The sequence below is a fragment of the Scomber japonicus genome, chromosome 5, assembly GCF_027409825.1.
Source record: "Scomber japonicus isolate fScoJap1 chromosome 5, fScoJap1.pri, whole genome shotgun sequence".
Classification (NCBI taxonomy): Eukaryota; Metazoa; Chordata; class Actinopteri; order Scombriformes; family Scombridae; genus Scomber; species Scomber japonicus.
The window spans coordinates 29390575-29408237 of NC_070582.1; the positions used below are offsets into that span (position 1 = coordinate 29390575).

General features: G+C 40.6%; 1 protein-coding gene across 2 annotated transcripts in view; it reads left to right on the top strand.

Annotated features, from left to right (window-relative positions):
- The first annotated feature begins 1389 nt into the window (after nt 1-1389).
- The window catches only part of LOC128359009 (fatty acid 2-hydroxylase-like), a 29197-nt gene continuing 12923 nt past the window's right edge, over nt 1390-17663 (top strand). For both annotated transcript variants that reach the window (XR_008321424.1, XM_053319422.1), the window contains exon 1: nt 1390-1797. Coding sequence is in view for 1 of the 2 variants with exons in the window: in XM_053319422.1 (XP_053175397.1) it covers nt 1516-1797 (282 nt within the window). In the remaining variant the exon portion in view is untranslated. The remainder of the gene's footprint in view (nt 1798-17663) is intronic.

Below are 17663 nucleotides of genomic sequence, written 5' to 3' on the forward strand. Positions count from 1 at the left end.
CCTCTCCATACATTCAGACTTTAACATTGACTGCCACTCTGGACTTATAATCAAACTGAAATAAATGAAAAATGAAAAACCTCTGCATGGAGCCAAACCTTAATATATTTTATATTTGTATTGATTGTTGGATTGAATTATGTCTAATTATAATAAACCTAATATTCGCATTGCCTTGCTCAGGACAGTGGGCTACAGCTCATGTTCACCAAAACACGCGGGTCGGCGCTCTTGGACCAGTGCTGGGTCTCACGCTGCATTCAAGAACTGTTTGTAATCTCCTAACCATGTCAAATAATATCATAAATTCAACTGGTGGCGCATTGAAAGCGATTTTTTTTTTACACAAATAAAAAGTATTTCCTAGTCTCTGCGTGTCCTCAGGTATCAGGTATTTGGATCTAATGGATACTTTTGAGCTATTTGCTGAACCTAGACTAGTCTATGTCATGTTCAAAACAGCTCGCCCACTTTGATATAATTTTTAAAAATCGTACTTTCACATTAGGACTTATTTTTACCATTGTGTTACAGGTCTCATTTTCGTTTTCACATGTGATATGGGGTATTTCCGACAGTACTTGAAGGCAGCAGTTGAGTTCATATGTTAGGTGAAGATAAAGATAAGGGAGACATGGGAACTACAAACACACCTGTTTTAGGAGAAAACATACCCAAACATACACTTTATTGAATATGATCAATAAATAACAAACATTTTTGGAGTTTTTAGGCTCACAACGACGTAGCTTAGCAAACATCTCTGTTAAGCATTTATTTAGATGTCAACACACTTACGAGCCAATCCAAACCTCATATTTGCATCATAGTGAAATTTCACTTAAGTCGGGTTGGCTTTTATCTGAGAGGTTAAATACCTGAAAGCCGCCTGTGGGCATTGACCTTATCTTATTGATCAGGAAGTGATGACTGACTATGACAAGCTCTTCATGTTATGTCACTCTCCACTTCACTTTCGCAGTCAACTTTAATTTCAACATATGATCTAAATTTTGAGTCATTCATGCATAAATAGAACACAGGTAAAGTTATTAGTTATCATCTAAGTGTGAGGTAAACTTTTAAAGTTATCTTTGCTGCTTTCGGAGCAGCAGGTGCGTCTGGATGCATGTGATGCATTCAATGAACAAATTGGAATCGGGCAAAATTGTACACTCGTTTCTCTTGAGATTTAAGGTGAAAATAATGTTATAAAATTGCGAACACTTGAGTATTATATAAGTACAAACCCTCTAGTGAAGCACACTCACATTTTGAAACCCATGTTAACTGTAGAGACTTGCGTTAACATCTAAGTAGCATCCTTTCCGAGCGTTTGAACGCCTCACAGACCCCGCCTCTCCTGGCTTGCTGTCATTTGTGAAGTTGAACTCTTGGTGTAGACAGCAGTTAGGTCGACGGCCCTCCGAGGAGGTATCTCTCTCTGTTCCCCTCCCTGTGTCTTCATTTTTTTTTCATTCAGGTGGACGCACTGCCTGCATCTCCACTGTCAAGATGTCTCCATCCACATCCCCCCAGTTCTTCACAGAGAGGGAGGTGGTCGGCCACTGCACCAAGGAGTCCTGCTGGGTGCTGCTGGGGACCAGGGTTTACGACGTGACCGCTTTCTTGCGGATGCATCCTGGAGGGGAGGCTCTGATACTTCGCAGGTCGGGTAAGGATGTGAGCCAGGAGATGGAGGGACCCCCGCACCGGCACTCAGAGAACGCTCGGCGGTGGATGGAGCAGTACTACATCGGGGAGCTGGACAGAGACAGCGGCAGCGAGGAGGCACAGGTAGAGTCCAGGATACCTGTCCCACATCACTGCCCTCACATTCATACAAACACCTGCAGAAATACCTGTTGCTATGGCTCTACTGCTGGATGTAGTTACTGAGTGTTAAATGTTATCAAAACTACACAAGATGATCTCTGTTTTGATTAGAGGTTTATCAATTTTGTAGTCCTTCTCCCACTTTAATATTTACATAGCATAAAATATGCAATTCTATATGAATTCAATGCATTATACCAACACCTAATATCATTATGAAACCCCTGTGATGTTTCCTTGTTAAATCAGAGGACAATTGTTAGATATTGTACTCAAAAGGAAAATGGCGCATATATTAATATTCCTAGTGTCAAATCATTATAGAATGAGTAGATTTTATAATCTGGGGCACTATTTTTTAGGCTTAGAAATACTTTGATTTATACAAAGCTGCCTTATCTGCCCAAACTGTGCATACTGTGTCTTGTACTGACACTCTGTATTGGCAGTGTAGTAGAAGAAACCTAGTAGTAGAGTTAAGGAGAGTTTATCAGCACAAATGTATAAATAAATGTAGTTAATTTGTAAAGTTTGAGCTTTATATTCTTCTATATTGCTGGATAGTTGAATCAATAATAATACATCATGTTTTAATTGTTCAATTTTGTGAGTAAGATCCAAATCTGCAGTGTAACAGTAACTTTACATCTGTCAGGTAAATGTAGTACAGCACAGTGTTTTCCTCTCCAGTAGAAATACACAGTTGTGTGTTTTAAAAGTGCTTTAGGCCTTTTGTGTGTATCACATCTAAACATTATAATCTATAGCTGTTTGGGGTCCTTTTATTTGGGCCCCTGGCAGTTGCCTATCTTGCGTAATGATTCAGTTGACCCTTGCGGAGACAGTGTCGCCCACATGCAGGACTGCCGCCTCTATGGAGCGAGAGCGGTTTTCCATTATTATGCAGTCAAACAAAAATACACACATTTGGTCTGGATGTTTCTGTCATGTTTGACATAGACGTCATTTGGTAAACATTCCCTTACGCCTGCCTGTGTTCAAATGTCACTGACGCCTCTTTAAAACCAGTCAAATCATAGTAAATATGTCCTGCTCTGAGCTGTAAGTATCCTTCACTGAGCTAATATCTTTCCCATCATTACATATTTTGGGTGCTGAGCAGGTGTTGGAGTTTTTATTAGTTGCTTTTGATACCAACACATTGACTTTGCCAAACACTTAGTGGTTTTGAAGTGGCGGGAAAGCTGATACTTGTGGTTTTGTGAGTTGCAGGTGTTTGTTTTTCTTTACTGGGTGTTTCTTTTTGACGTGTAGAAGGAAAGAACTCCCTGCTCTTCCTCTCCTCGTGGACTGTATTGATTTATAAGGGAGGGAATGAGGAGATTTCTTGTGTGTTCAGAGAGGAGCAGGGCAGGGAGGGGCGTACAGGTGATACGGTAGACCTGTGTGTGGGGGGTGGGGGGATGAGGGGGAACCAGCGGTGTTAATGAATGATTCAAGAGATGTGTGTGTGTGTGTATGTGTGTGTGTGTGTGCGAGAGAAAGAAACTGGTTTGTCTTGTCCCACTGGGGATAGAAAGACTACAAACACGGCCAATTTGAAAGAAGCGGAAACCTTCCATCACTTGTTGCCGGGTGAATCAACACTCAAATGAATGCTGTGTGTCCCTGTGTGTCCCTGTGTGTGTGTGTGTGTGTGTGTGTGTGTGTGTGTGTGTGTGTGTGTGTGTGTGTGTGTGTGTGTGTGTGTGTGTGTGTGTGTGTGTTTCCCTATAAATGTGAGGAGGGAGAAACAGGAGACTTTGCATGAATCTCTTAACAACAGAGTTGACATTTACATGGCTGGCCCACGCATGTGTTTGTGCGTGCGCCCGTGTATGTGTGTGTGTGTGTGTGTGTGTGTGCTCTCTTTTGTTAGGTGTATCCCTGCAAGCCCAAGTTTACACAATTACAGCAGCTAAAATTCTTATCCTCCTTTTGTTATGCTTCACGTTACAGTCACTGATAAGTCATATCTGTAAGAAAAAAAAATGTGACTTTTGTACTGATATGAAACTTGTGTTTAATGTAGGTTGGGTGGAGTATGTGTGAATAAGTGTGTTATGGTGAAGCAGAAGTTTGGACACATTTTCATGCACAATCACACAGGATGTAAACAGTCTTGGGACAATAGTAGTTTTTCTTATCTGCACTCCATGTTGTCCACTAATTACACACTTACCTTCTGATTCTGCATCAGTAGTACATCTTCCTTAATTCCAGCTCAAGGTGTGTGGAGAATGCCTCAGGGTGTAGCTGAGGTGTAGTAAAAATACTCTTTATGTGATATTGCTGAATGATAGAAGTGATGATGTTGAATGGATGCACATGTGGTCCTAATGAGGAACGTAGCAGTGAGCAGTTGCTGTGTGTCAATCTATGGTGACATGGAGGTCATGAGACTGATTTCAATCTGCTGACTGAGTCACAAGACATTCAAGTTCATTAAAAATCACCTCTGCAGTAATGTGTTGTTAAGGTACGGCTGGTAGTTATTCCTCTCTCTTTCTCCAGGTGTTTGATCACCTTGGTCTAACTACTAATATCAAAACTATCATGTGTTTCTGTTCTTTAATCATTGGCCTGATGACTTTGAATGAGTCACACAGTGTAACTTTAAAGGCATTTAAATAGTATTTTATACTTCATTGGACATGTAGGTCAATAACTGAAGCAGATGAATCATTGACTCATATGAAAATCATTAATCAATACAGTGATAAGGTTGGTAATGATATCTTATCAATATTGTATGTTTTTTTCTTCTTTTATGGCACACATTTACTCTCTCTACACTTCCACTTCCTGATAGTTCAACTGCCTCTCAGTTTATGGCTGTATCTATCTCATGAATAGATAGACAACATAAACATAGTCTGACTTATACATCAATCAGCTGATATTATCGACCGATGATGGCCTATCACAGATATATCAGTATTTTTTTCCTAAAGTTATATAGGCAGCTTTTTCTATATATTTCATCCTTTTTTCTTCATTTTTTTTGCTTTTTTAATTTATAGTTATTTATAATTATTAAATTCACAGTGAAGTTTACTGTTTCAGTGCACTGATGTCATTTTATACAGTTTATAGTTAAACTATAATGTCATATAAAATATAATGCCTGAAGTGTTTGATAACCACATGTGAGGGATCATTGTAAAATGTGTATCGGTATTGACACCAGCGCCAGTTTCAGTTATTGATTAATCTACTGAATGATCATTACCTTGAATACCAGAAATTGTTTGTCCATTGAATGTCATAAAACAGCGAAACTGCCCTTTACAATGTCCTGAAATTGTGTTTCCAGTTGTCTAATTTCTCCAATTAATGTTCCAAAACCAAGCTGGAGCCTATACAGTTTCTTATATACAGTCTATGGCTGGAACTGGAGAATATTTGGTGTGGTTTTTTCTTGAAAAATGACTTAAACCATAAGAACATCAAAATAGGGTCTGATTCTGATAGCACAGTGATACTACTGTTGTGGGCAAAGTTAGGGTTTTATACTGTGTGTTACCCCCCCAATTGCTTTTAAATACCCCAGCATGTTATTTTAAATAGACAACACTCTAAAATCCTACTTTTTGCTGCTTCACTTGTATAGACTGTATTTTGTCATGCCAAGTCTGATGTGGTTCTCTTGAGGCAACAGGTGCCACTGCCAGAGTAGGATATACTGCAGTGGTGTAGCACCCTTGTTCCCTTCGTTACTCAAAGGGTTAACCTCAGTGGAGCAGATGTAGAGATACAGGCTGCACTTTTCTGTTCCTCAGGGGAGCCTGCTGTACCAGTGTTTGAGTTTACTCAAAAAACATGCAGGAGGAGATTAAACTGGAGATTACAGAGATGGTGTCTCTCCTGCTTACATAAGTGATCACTGAGCATGCACATATTCTTTAGTAACTGGCATTTTTGTGTCCTTTATTTCCTCATTTCATCCCCTGAACAGAATCTCAGAAGCCAAAATGTGTGAATCAGTCCCAAATCTTTCCACACCAATGTTCAATAATTGATCACTTGTACGTTTTTAAATGTTCATTTGAGGACAGCAGTGGTAGCTTGAGGCAGGATTGAGTTCATGTTGCATTTTGCCTGCAGACACCAGAGGAGTACTAGAGAGCAGTTCCTCCAGGACTCAGTCCAAGATCTGCAGTAGGCCGTCGCTTCTAGTGTGTGTGTGTGTGTGTGTGTGCATGTGTGTGTGCGTTTGGGACCAGGTTTACAATCAAACAGGGATGCTGTTTATACCATCAACAATATAAACTGGTTTGTAATAAATGCAGATTTTCCTCCATTCAGAATCAGCGTTTGAAAGTGCTTTTCCACGATGAACATGAAACCAGGAACTGTCTGTCATAAAGTAAACAGCACACATTATAATATAAATCCTTGTTCATTTTGAGTCTCTCCGTCACTTATGAACCTAAGGGTAAAATTGTTAATTAAATATTACACAGTATTTCTGTTCGTTTCTGTTTGGGCTTTTCAAAATAAAGCTGGTGTAGAGGGAATTATGCATTTGCAGTCTGTCTTTAGGAAAAAATAGATTAAGGATTGGGAACGCAGCTGTGGTTTAACACAGTAGAAAATAGAAAGTCAAACTTGCTCAATAGAAAAATCAAAGCAAAGTGTCCACAGCGTTGGAGCTCATAATGTGTACAACTGGAGCATGTGTTCAGTAAATGATCCAGGTAGTTTAAAAAAACAAAACAAGCTGCATAAAAGTTATCAATCGCTGCATGCAGAGTTCAGTAACATGGAAAATAACACCTGCTTGATTATATTACTAACACAGACTCACTCTGGTTAGTGATTAACTAAAACAATTGGGACATGTAGTCCAAAGTTATTAATTAATACGTTGTTTAAGAAAAAAATATATCAGTGGTGACAATAATGATTAGTTATAGTTCTAATCATGCGCAGAGGGAGTTATTTTGGGTCAGAAAACATTTCACCTCTGAGTTTAATGATACACTTGACTCATTTTTATGTATACCTACTAGCACTGAGCAGCAATGATAAAAATGTAGAAATTCACTTCCAGATTTTAAAACTGATGCATCAGAAGTGGAGATAAGCTATCGTCTCTGTTATAGACCAAGCTTAACAAAATGCTGATCACGTCATACTAACATTAACATTTTAGTTTTGTCAATATTGGGCGCAGCCTCCCAATAAACTTAGCCTTGACCTCTAGTATCAGTGTAATGGTGTGTTACAGTGTGTCAGAACTGCCTACCCCTTTAAGTGTGTCAGTCATGACTGCACCTTTGTTTGCGCCTCGCTCCTGTCGCATTGTCTGGAAGGAATCGAGCCGCCGTGGCTTACATATATATACTGTAGGATGTGGAAATCGACTGCTCGACGGCCCTCGACGCATTCTTTTCATTATCATTTGACTCTCTTGCCACACTGCCTCTTTCATTAGTTGGACTTCGAATGTAAACACATTCAACGGAGCCGAGCGCAGAGACGGGCGTATTTATGGCCTGATGTGTAGGAGAATGTAACGGCACAGTCGTGACGTCAGGAAGATAGTGCTCGTATTGTTAAGCGAGCGGAATCACTAATGAGCGAGTGTGTGTGTGTGTGTGAGTGAATGAATGAATAAATGAACAACGGAGAGAGTATGGAAGAGCTCAGCAGACATGTGAGCAGATGGAGGTGAAGGGAAGCAGTCTGATAGAGGAGGAAAGAAAAACTAGAATAGTTTGGAGTAGCATACAAGCGAAGATGAGCGTGATGCCTGACGCAGATAGAAAGCAGAGAGAAAGTGTGAAGAAAGAAAGAAAGTGGAAATGTGTAGATTAGAGTGTGGAGTGAAGCATGGAGATCACAGTGGATGTTGATAAGTTTTAGTGGTTGAAATGCTGGAGGGCATGCTGGTCAGGCTGGTGGAGCTCTGGAATGTGGACTTTCATCTGCATGGATCTCTCTCTGCTCAATGATGTGATTGTCTTTCACCAAAGGGCACGGGGGAGGAAAGGGGGGGGGGGTGAGGGGGGATGAGTGAGGAGGGATGGTGGGTGTTGTAGTACAGTGTTAAGGAGTACTTTTTTATTTGAGTCATAAAGACTTAGTCCTTGAAATGGCAGTATAGACTTTACACTACAGATGAGCTGAACATAAACAGCCCCATCACTGTCCCCCCCCTCCTCTCCCCCTCCCCTTCCACCAAGCTGTCCGGTCACCCTGCCTCTTTTTTACCTGTGAAGAGCTGCTCTGAGTCTATCACTGTGGTGACACATTACCCGCCGCATTGTTTACCTTTGCTACCATAGAGACTGCCGACACTGCAATTATCGCTCAGGTGCAGGCCTCAGGTGGCTCCCCTCGTCGCCACGGTAACACCTGGGAAAAGAGAGAGGGCGAGGTGAGGTGAGGGGTGGGGGGGTGGGGCAGGGGGAACTGGATGGACACAGTCAGAGGGGATGGAGATGGAGGTGCAATTGATTTGAACAAACGTCTCACAGGACATTTAAGCCAACACTCTTTTCTCTCGGAAACGAGTCCTGAGATGCTCACTTGATTTTAGTTTTCTTTAATCATTATTTATTTCCTGGCATCATTATGCATCCTCATTAGTCTGTTGTGATCTATAATTAAAAACTAAACTACCTTCTGTCTTATTTTCTTTTCCTTTTAACCCAAACAGGAGCATCTATTTGGCTTAAAAAAAAAGATAATTAAACTAAATGGTAAATGGTAAATGGACTGTACTTATATAGCGCCTTTCTAGTCTGTGCGACCACTCAAAGCGCTTTACATGACAAGTCATTCACCCTTTCACACACATTCATACACTGATGGCAGGGGCTACCACGCAGGGTGCCAACCTGCTCATCAGAGGGAATCTAACCATTCATACACATTCATACACCGTTGGCACAGCAACGGGAGCAATTAGGGGTTAAGTGTCTTGCCCAAGGACACATCGACATGTGGACTGGAGGAGCCGGGAATCGAACCACCAATCTTCCAATTGAAGGACGACTGCTCTACCTCCTGAGCCACAGCCGCCCCTAACAACACTAACAAAATAGTGTTTAGGTTAAAACTGCAGTTAAAGGATAGATTGAGTGTCAAGTAATAGTTGAGGACGGGTATGTGATCCTGAAAATAACGCAACCGAGACTAGTTTGTCACTTAACAAGTTAATCTGCTTCCTTTCATTTGTTCTTCCTTGTAGTATCTGGCCATCTTGTCATCTTTACATATGTACAGGTCTCTCTCTCTCTGTGTGTGTGTGTGTGTGTGTGTGTGTGTGTGTGTGTGTGTATACAGTAATTGTGGATGGGATTCGTTGGCTCATAGCCCAGGGTGAGGGGGGGGGAGATACACACACACACACACACACACACACACACACACACACACACACACACACACACACAGACAGATGTGTTGTTGGAGAAAAACAAACCGTTTGAAGGTGTGAGAGAAACAGACAAGCTTTTCAGACACACCCAGAGGAGGAGGAAGGAGGAGATGGAGAGAAAGCTAGCCTGAAGGAGCCTGAAGGCCAATGTATGTGTGTGTGTGTGTGTGTGTGTGTATGGGGGGGGGGGGTAAAAGGACAGCGACATGTTCCTGGTCCATAAACAGCCTATCATATCCCTTGATAATGAAGCGCAGGTGTGTTGCTGCACCATGACCATGTGACACAACAACAGAAATAGCACAGAGTGAGAAAAGGAGTGCAGACTATGAGGAAATTACAAAATTAAATATGTTACCTGCCTTTTTTTCTGGTCTTCATTCATTTTGATTTTGATAATTATATCAACTGGAATGAAAGATTTTAAGATGATACATTTTCCAGCTATATCACCCAACCCTGCATACAGTGCACCTTAGCTGCTGGTTGAATATTTGACTTTCGGGGAGTAGCATGTATTCTTCTGATCAGACACCTCTGTGATGATGTGATGGTACATGACAGCTACTTAATTGTGTGTATGTGTGTGTGTGTGTGTGCGTGTGTGCGTGTGTGCGTGCGTGTGTGTGTGTGTGTGTACCTGGAGAACGACCTGCTGACTTTTGTTCTTTACACTCCGCCAGCTTGCCTTCCCTTATTTCTGCTCACTCAGTGTCATATTATACCACACACACCAAAACGGTGGATTAGTTATAGACTGATGTGAGTGTAAATAAAAGCTGCCACTGATGTCACCAACCCTTCTGTTTGCCTGGAGGTAGTTTACTTTACTTTACATGGCACATTGTGTGACACGGGTCTAATAAATGTAGCACTGTTCTTTTTAACTTGATTTAAAGATGGAATTTATATATATATATAACATCATGTTGGATGCTGGGTGTCTGACAATTCCTCAGTTTTACTTTTATCTCAAATAGCCAAAAATCACCCAGTGCAAAGAGTCTTTGTTCTGACTTGTGTCTGATGCAAAGATGATACAAGCTGTAATAATGTCCTCTGGTTGAACAGTACAGTTCAACAGTTCAATGAATTTGATTAGTGGTCAATTGTCCCTGTACATTGTCCCTGATAGTCTTGATGTACACTTTTGCTGTATGTCTTGCTTTATGACAATTTCTATTCATGAAATAACAATTTTAAAAAAATGTATTCAGAACATAGCAGCATGGTGTAGCGTTTATATGGCGCTTAGCTCACTAGTTGTCTTGTAACATGACACCATTGGCACAAACTGGCTAGCTACACAGAGCCTCTGATTCTTGTGCACACGCACGAGAGAGAGAGGGGGGGGGGGGGGGGGGGGGGGGGAGAATGGAATCTTGAGTCCTGGTCATTCTGGTTTGACAGGTTATTTTAGTTAAAGGGAGACGAGTGACATTGTTATTACACACACACACACACACACACACACACACACACACACACACAGCCTTTCTGTCCTCATGTATTGTGCTCTGTCCCCCCTCTTAAACTGCGTACACACACATTTGAGCAGGATGTAATATTGTCCGTCTCGGCGGTCTGGCTGCTTGGATTCCTCTGATGATGAAGAGGAAACAACATGAAGAAGACAGTGTATTTTACAGTATGAGGCTGTGTGCGACAGATCGATTATACACGTCAAGTAATCATGTTTACGTTCTGTCATTTGTGAAAGAGAGCTACGACAGGAAAGAGCTACCCTAAGGCACATTTTTGTTAGCTCCTAAGAAGTAGATGATTACTGAGCTATGCAGTATTTTATTCACCTTGTCATAATGTGTGACACAATCTAACTGTTACTATTATTTTAAGGGTGATCATCACTGAACCTCTTATTCCACTTTCTCCGTACTGTCTCCACTGTTAACACCTTCTACCAGCATTGGGGAAACATGGATGATATACTGTAACACAAGCAACCCACATAGTTGCATTTTTTGAGGCGCTGCTGAAATTGTAGTACAGAAAACGCTTGACTGCAGAACCTGTGACTTATCTGTGTTATTTGTGTTATCTGTGCGACCATCGCAAGAAACATTGAAAGAATGCCATGTCCCTTTCTCCGCTCTCGTTTCCCTGACCCACAAACAAACCCGCGCACACTCGTCACGGCTATCGACAACAGATGGATAGGCTTTATTTAATAAAGCTGTGTGGGGTTGAATGTTTTGTTTAATTAGATACTAATGAGTAAAGGTAGGTGTGTGTGTGTGTGTGTGTGTGTGTGTGTGTGTGTGTCTATCTCTATCTCTCCCTCATCTAGTGAGCTGTGGGAGCATTCAACCCTCACACACACGTCATGTGACCTTCCTGCTGACACTGATGTCATCGTCATTGTCAAATGTGAATAAGTTGTACCGCCTGTGCTGCTATTGATTTAGCTTCTTTCTTTTTTTTACACCCTACTTAATGAGCTATTATACATTTGAATGGCTGTCTCTGGTGTATTTGGCTGTCTCCACTGCCATCAGTGTTTTGTTGAGAGCTGATAAAAACTGAACACTGACAGGAGAAGAAAGTGGTTGTTCTCTGGCTCTCTGATCACATCTGAAGCTTCCGATTTTAACACATTTTTACGAAAATGACATGACATGGTTTTTAAGCATTTGATAATATGTGAAATATAAAGGTCAATAGACTTGGGTCAGTGATTATTGCCGGATGGTTAAATAAACTGCTTTCTCTTAGTTTTTCTGTAATATGTGGATCTGATCGATACACCGAAAGTGTTTGAGTGAGGACAGAATTCAGAGCTCCCGGCCTTTTTTCCCCCCTGTGTTCTTGAACTTCCCACTATGTCACTGAACTTCAACCCTGCTGTTTGCATCCATGCGTCCTACTTGCTCGTGACACACCAATGCAAACACGCATACGCATGTAAACAGGCACACGTATTCGTCACAGCAGGTATAATTTTACATGAGGAAATAATATTATTATTAGCTAGTTAGTTAGCTTTAAGTGTCAGTTTTTTCCTGGTGTCACCCTCTTGACTTTCCCCAACATCTGATATGTGTGTTATCTTGGATCCAAAATCACCAACCATCTCATCACAAAACAAAACACTCTCTCTCTCTCTATACTTGGATATGTTTTCAGCGCACTGTGATCGGACCTGACTGACGTGAAAGAAGAGTGGCAAATTAGAAAGTCGAAAAAGTGAAACTGAAGCTAGGATCCACATCCTGAATCCACAAGTTTGGAGCACTTGATCCCAAATGATAAAAGGACAAAGCCAGAATGAATAAACAAGACATATTTGTTTGATACAGATCTCTAGGTGATACCAGTAGAGGAAGGAGGTTGTAATGAGCTGCTCCTCCAGGTGACCGACTGACTGAACGGTCCTTCTCCTCTGCTGTGTAACCGGAGACCAGAGAGGTTAGGAAAGCATTTTCTAGCACTAAGGTCACCTGAAGAGCAGCTTCCTTTGATGATCCGTCATATGTTTGCTCTTACTTGTTTGCTAAAATCCAGGAGGGCTCCTTACTTGTCCTGAACATGGTCTATATAAATTATAGAAAACAGAAGGTGGATTGGGTTTTTTTTGTAGTTATTATATTATGTTATCTATGTTTGAAGCATATAAACAAAATATTTTTGTTGCCATGACGTTACATTCCTTCTTGGTGCATTATTATTGTAATATTGCTGCTCTCTCATATCTCGGCACATCAGGCTGCTGCCGGTGTTTGTGTTCTCTTTCTGTTCTGCATCCACCGCAGTTTGGATTGTGTCTGTTATATTCAGGTCTATTCGGGTCGGGTCTGAGTGGGTTCAGGTCAGGTCTCTTTTTTATGCAAGTTAATCCTCATGAAATCTTGAATGCACAAACCATGACCAGGTATGCTTACACACTACTGTATAGAGGCCACCGTGATGGCACACCAACTTGAACTTTTCCCTACACACAGTTGCAACACTCTTCTTATCACCAGTCGTAAAATGCAGTCATAAAATTACAGTTGTAATATATAACAATGAAAATCAGATAATAAAACACACACACACCCAAAGGAGAGAGTCAACACAGTTGACTGTTGGTCGTCTGTTGGTGCTTTGTATCCCACGCTGTGTTGTCCATCCTGTTTATATAAAGTTATATTAGAGTGACGTTCTTTGCAGCCAAACTCAGTCCCTTGCTGCCCTCAAATCTCATTTATTCATCTTCACCTCATTCATTAATTCCTCTACCCACACCCTCCTCCTCCTCCTCCTCCTCCTCCTCCTCCTCCCTCTCTCCCCATGGAGGCTGACTATAGTTTCTGTGTTGTGATGGTACCAGGCCACATCGCTGCCCAACCCTAAACCATCTCCTTTGTTTTTTGTCTCACATTCTTTTATATTTCTAATCCTCCTCCTGTGACAGAGAAGCCCAGTGTAGTTTCTTTCCCCCCTCCACTCCTCATCGCCTTTCTCCTTGACCTTTTTCTTCCCTGTAAAATAAGATTATTCATTTACCCTGCCCTCTTTTAACTAGCTATATTTGAAGTGTTTCGGTTCAACTGCGATAATGTATTACATCAACAAAATTAATAAAATATGGTAATTTATAAGCTGTGTGGTAGGAGGGGGAGCTCATGATTTTTTAAATGGGCAATTCTGAGTCAATAATCTACCTAAGCAGCAAACCAAGAAAACACTTCAAATTGTATAGTGGTAGGGAACATAATAAAACATGAACATAAAACCGAGACAAAATATTCATACAGGTGTGTTTTTAGCTACCGAGCATCAGCATTGACCACTGGTCAGGTCACCAGCAGCCCGGCGCTAGCTTGTTAGCATGGATGCTAGCTAGGGGAGGCTCCCACGAGACTCTGCGAAGTTCTACAAGCGAGAACTCAGTGTGTGTAATGTAATGCTGCACGTGGTGGGCTATGTTATATGAAAAGGCAGAGCGGCATTATAAAAAGAAAAAAAAATTGTGAACAGTGCATTTGTGGCGGTTGCTTGCCATTCACTGCGGTTAGCTTGTCTGTAGCGCGGTACATGTAGCAGTTATTTGCAACAGCTCTAGAAAATATATAATCAATGTTTGTCTTTCAAAAAGATTTTTTTAGATTTGTGATGTATATTATAGATGAATGTTGTGGTTTTAATCCCACTATATTACAAGTCAGAAATGTATTAAAGGTCTTTAATAATGTTCCTCTTCAGTAATGCCGTCAATAGGTAATTGATGACATGACAATGGGCTGATGTTAGATGATAGTTATATCAACAGCACAGGCATACCAGGTAGCTAGAGACCCATTGTCTCAGGTTAGGACTATAGAGTGTACACAGGCACTCCTGGATCTGCAGATACACACATAAAAGCCAACAATTACGGTACTGAGTGAACTCCCTCCTGCTTGTTTGCTTAACAACTCACAGTTGGTTTGCCATTAGTTCTTTAGTTTTCTGGCTTTACATTGAGGGAGTAAAACGTAGAAAATGTGTCATACACAGCAGAGGACTGAGACGGAGCTGACAGCTGTGAGGAAGTTAGACTAAAAGAAAAAGTGACAGACGGTGAGATGGAGAGCAGCAGGAGTCAGAGAGGGAAGGGTTATGGGGGTTACTTACATCCCTTGGAAACAGTTGATACAGTTGATATGTTGCCATGGGAGCCTTTACCTGAGTTTCCACACCTGAATTTTGACTGCAGTAGCAATAGGAGGATACATATCTATAAGTTTCCATTATTATTACAGCACACAATGCTGAATTTAGCCAAAAAATAATGGAAACCATAACAGATTGAACATGATTTAAAAATGCACGTAATAAATACTCCATCCTGCTCTGAGAGAGAGGTGTCAAATTAACATTTTTATATCTCTGTGCAGGCCACAGCCATTCCTGGAGGCATTATGTTTTCAGGTTGTCCATCTGCATGTCTGTCCCATTCTTGTGAACACCATATCAGGACCTGCTGGAAGTCAGGCACAAACGTCTATTTTGAACTCAGTGATGAACTTATCAGAATTTGGTGTTCAAAGTTCAAAGGTCACTGACCTCACAAAACATGTTTTTTGCCATGACTCAAGAATTCACCTGCTAATTATGACATAGTTTCACACCAATAGGATAAAATGTTGAAGTGATGACATTTTATACCCAAAAGGTGAAAGGTAAACTTCACTGTGATACCATAATGTTCAATAAAAATGCTTTTCTGTTTAAACCCCCCCAAAAAGGGTAGATAGTGACCATATTTCACATTTGGTCAGATAATGAATTGGTGACAATAATCTTTGGTGCCGACCCTAAAACTGTGGTGATTGTTTAGATCCTCTTTGCTGTCAGGTTTAAGATGTGTATGAAGGATCCATGTTTTAGAATATGTAGCTTCGTTGCTGGGACATCCATGTCTAAAAGGACATCTGCTGTCATGGCCACAACTTTGTGTTCTATCAGAAGCAGCTTTATTGGTTAAGCATGAGAACATATACAAGGAAAATACTCTTAACACCTTTTATTAAATTCCTTCAAAGGCTTCACTACAAATATTTTGAGTCTTGAAAGACATAGATGTGAACTACAACTTGACTGGTTGTCAGTGGCATACATACTCATGGTAGTACTTCTAGTTGAGACTGTAATTTGTGAAGATTTACGTGTGTGTGAACTGTATGTCAGTCAATATTTAATGTTAAGTCTTGCTATAAGCAACAGTCTGCTTAGCTGCTGTTCCTCGTTGGTTAAAAAAGCTGTCTGAAAAGCTCTCTTCTCCATCACCTTCTGTTTCTAAGTTCAATGAAGACAAGGTGATGAGCACTATTATGTCAGCTCAACTGTAGAGAACATTAACTGTCAGATATGTTTAGTGTTTGTGGTGTTGTTGCCTGTGGCTTTTTAGTTTGAGGCTACCATATTGCAGTTTTGCTTATCAAGAACATGCTCAGCTGGTGAAAGGGTGTTGGTATAGATATAGACATTTTTGGATGACCACAGGCAACCCCTACTTATACAATAAGAACGAATTAATAGAAACTCAAGTTAAACCAATGAAGTTGAGGCTTGTGCATACTCTGATGTGTAGATACTGGCACCAAATGGGTCAATCTTTGAAAAAGGGTTAGGGTTAGGGTCTTAAAACTTGACAAAGTTTTGTACAAACAACAACAAATGCTGGCTCTACAAGTCTGTACAAACCATGTCTACATATTAGACTCTGGGCATGACCACATGGAGAAATATAGATAGTGATCTGATTAAAATCTAGATCAAAGTACAGTTAGAGAAGAGGTTGTGGTTTCAGAAGTATACAACCCATGACGGGAAAAGTGCATGGTTCCATACCAATAAAATCGACCGTTGAGATATGTTTAGACAAGTTATTAATTTCTATTTCTGGCAGTGTGTCAAGTTTCTAGTGACCACCTCAGTAGAGGTGTAGAACACAGTTAATTATTATCAACTGTGATCTTCGTCAATCTGTCAGATTATGTAATAGTCAAAGGGGACCTACAGTATTATTAGCTTTTCCTTATTTTCAGTGATTTCAGAATATTCAATCAGAATGTTCATGCTATTCTAAAAAAAACCCTGCTTTTTATGTTGTTTAAAGGTCAGTCATATAAGTATAAATTGGTTGGTTGTTCCTGGTCAGTTGTGGAGTACAATAAAACTTTGGTGTTCTGGTGGATGAGCAGACTGAAGAACACTGTGTACTCATAGTGCTGTAGCTTTGAATATCCCCAATGAGCTGTGTTCCTTATCAGCCACTCACCTCTCTGTGCTCCATTATAAACTATAAATAATCTATGGCTAAATAATATAACACCTAATAATATACAGTTTTTGCCAGAGAAATTGCCTCTGTCTACTGTGTGTGTGTGTGTGTGTGTGTAAATGTGGTATCTTAAACGGGTTCAGTTAAAATTCAGCCCCATTTAAACTTCTGGAATCAAACTTTTATAGGGCTAGAAAATGAAAAAATGAAATTCTCTCAAGCTACACAGAGTGATTCAATAGCAGAAATCACCTCCCATTGAATTTCTTATCAGGGTAAATAACTTCTCTAAATTGGAACTTCAATGATCAATAGATGATCAATGGACTGTATTTGACTTCCCCCTACTGTAAGTGTTTGTCAATGCTGTTATTGTTGCTATTTCTTTTAATTGCTGGTATGAAATGATTTTGGGTATGTAAAATGTCCATAGCCACCTGAGAGTCAACAGATTACTTTGGCAAAATTCCTTTTTTTATGTTCTACTTACGCATTTTAGCCGTTCTTGCAGCTCTAGGCATGGCAAAGTCATGAGTCACTCTCTTGGTCCACCACTTTGGTCCAGACTCTTGCTACTGAATACTGGATGGACTGCCATTGAATTTGCCTCAGATATTTAAGGTCATCAAAGAATGTATTCCAATGACATTGGTGAAACCCAAGCTAGCG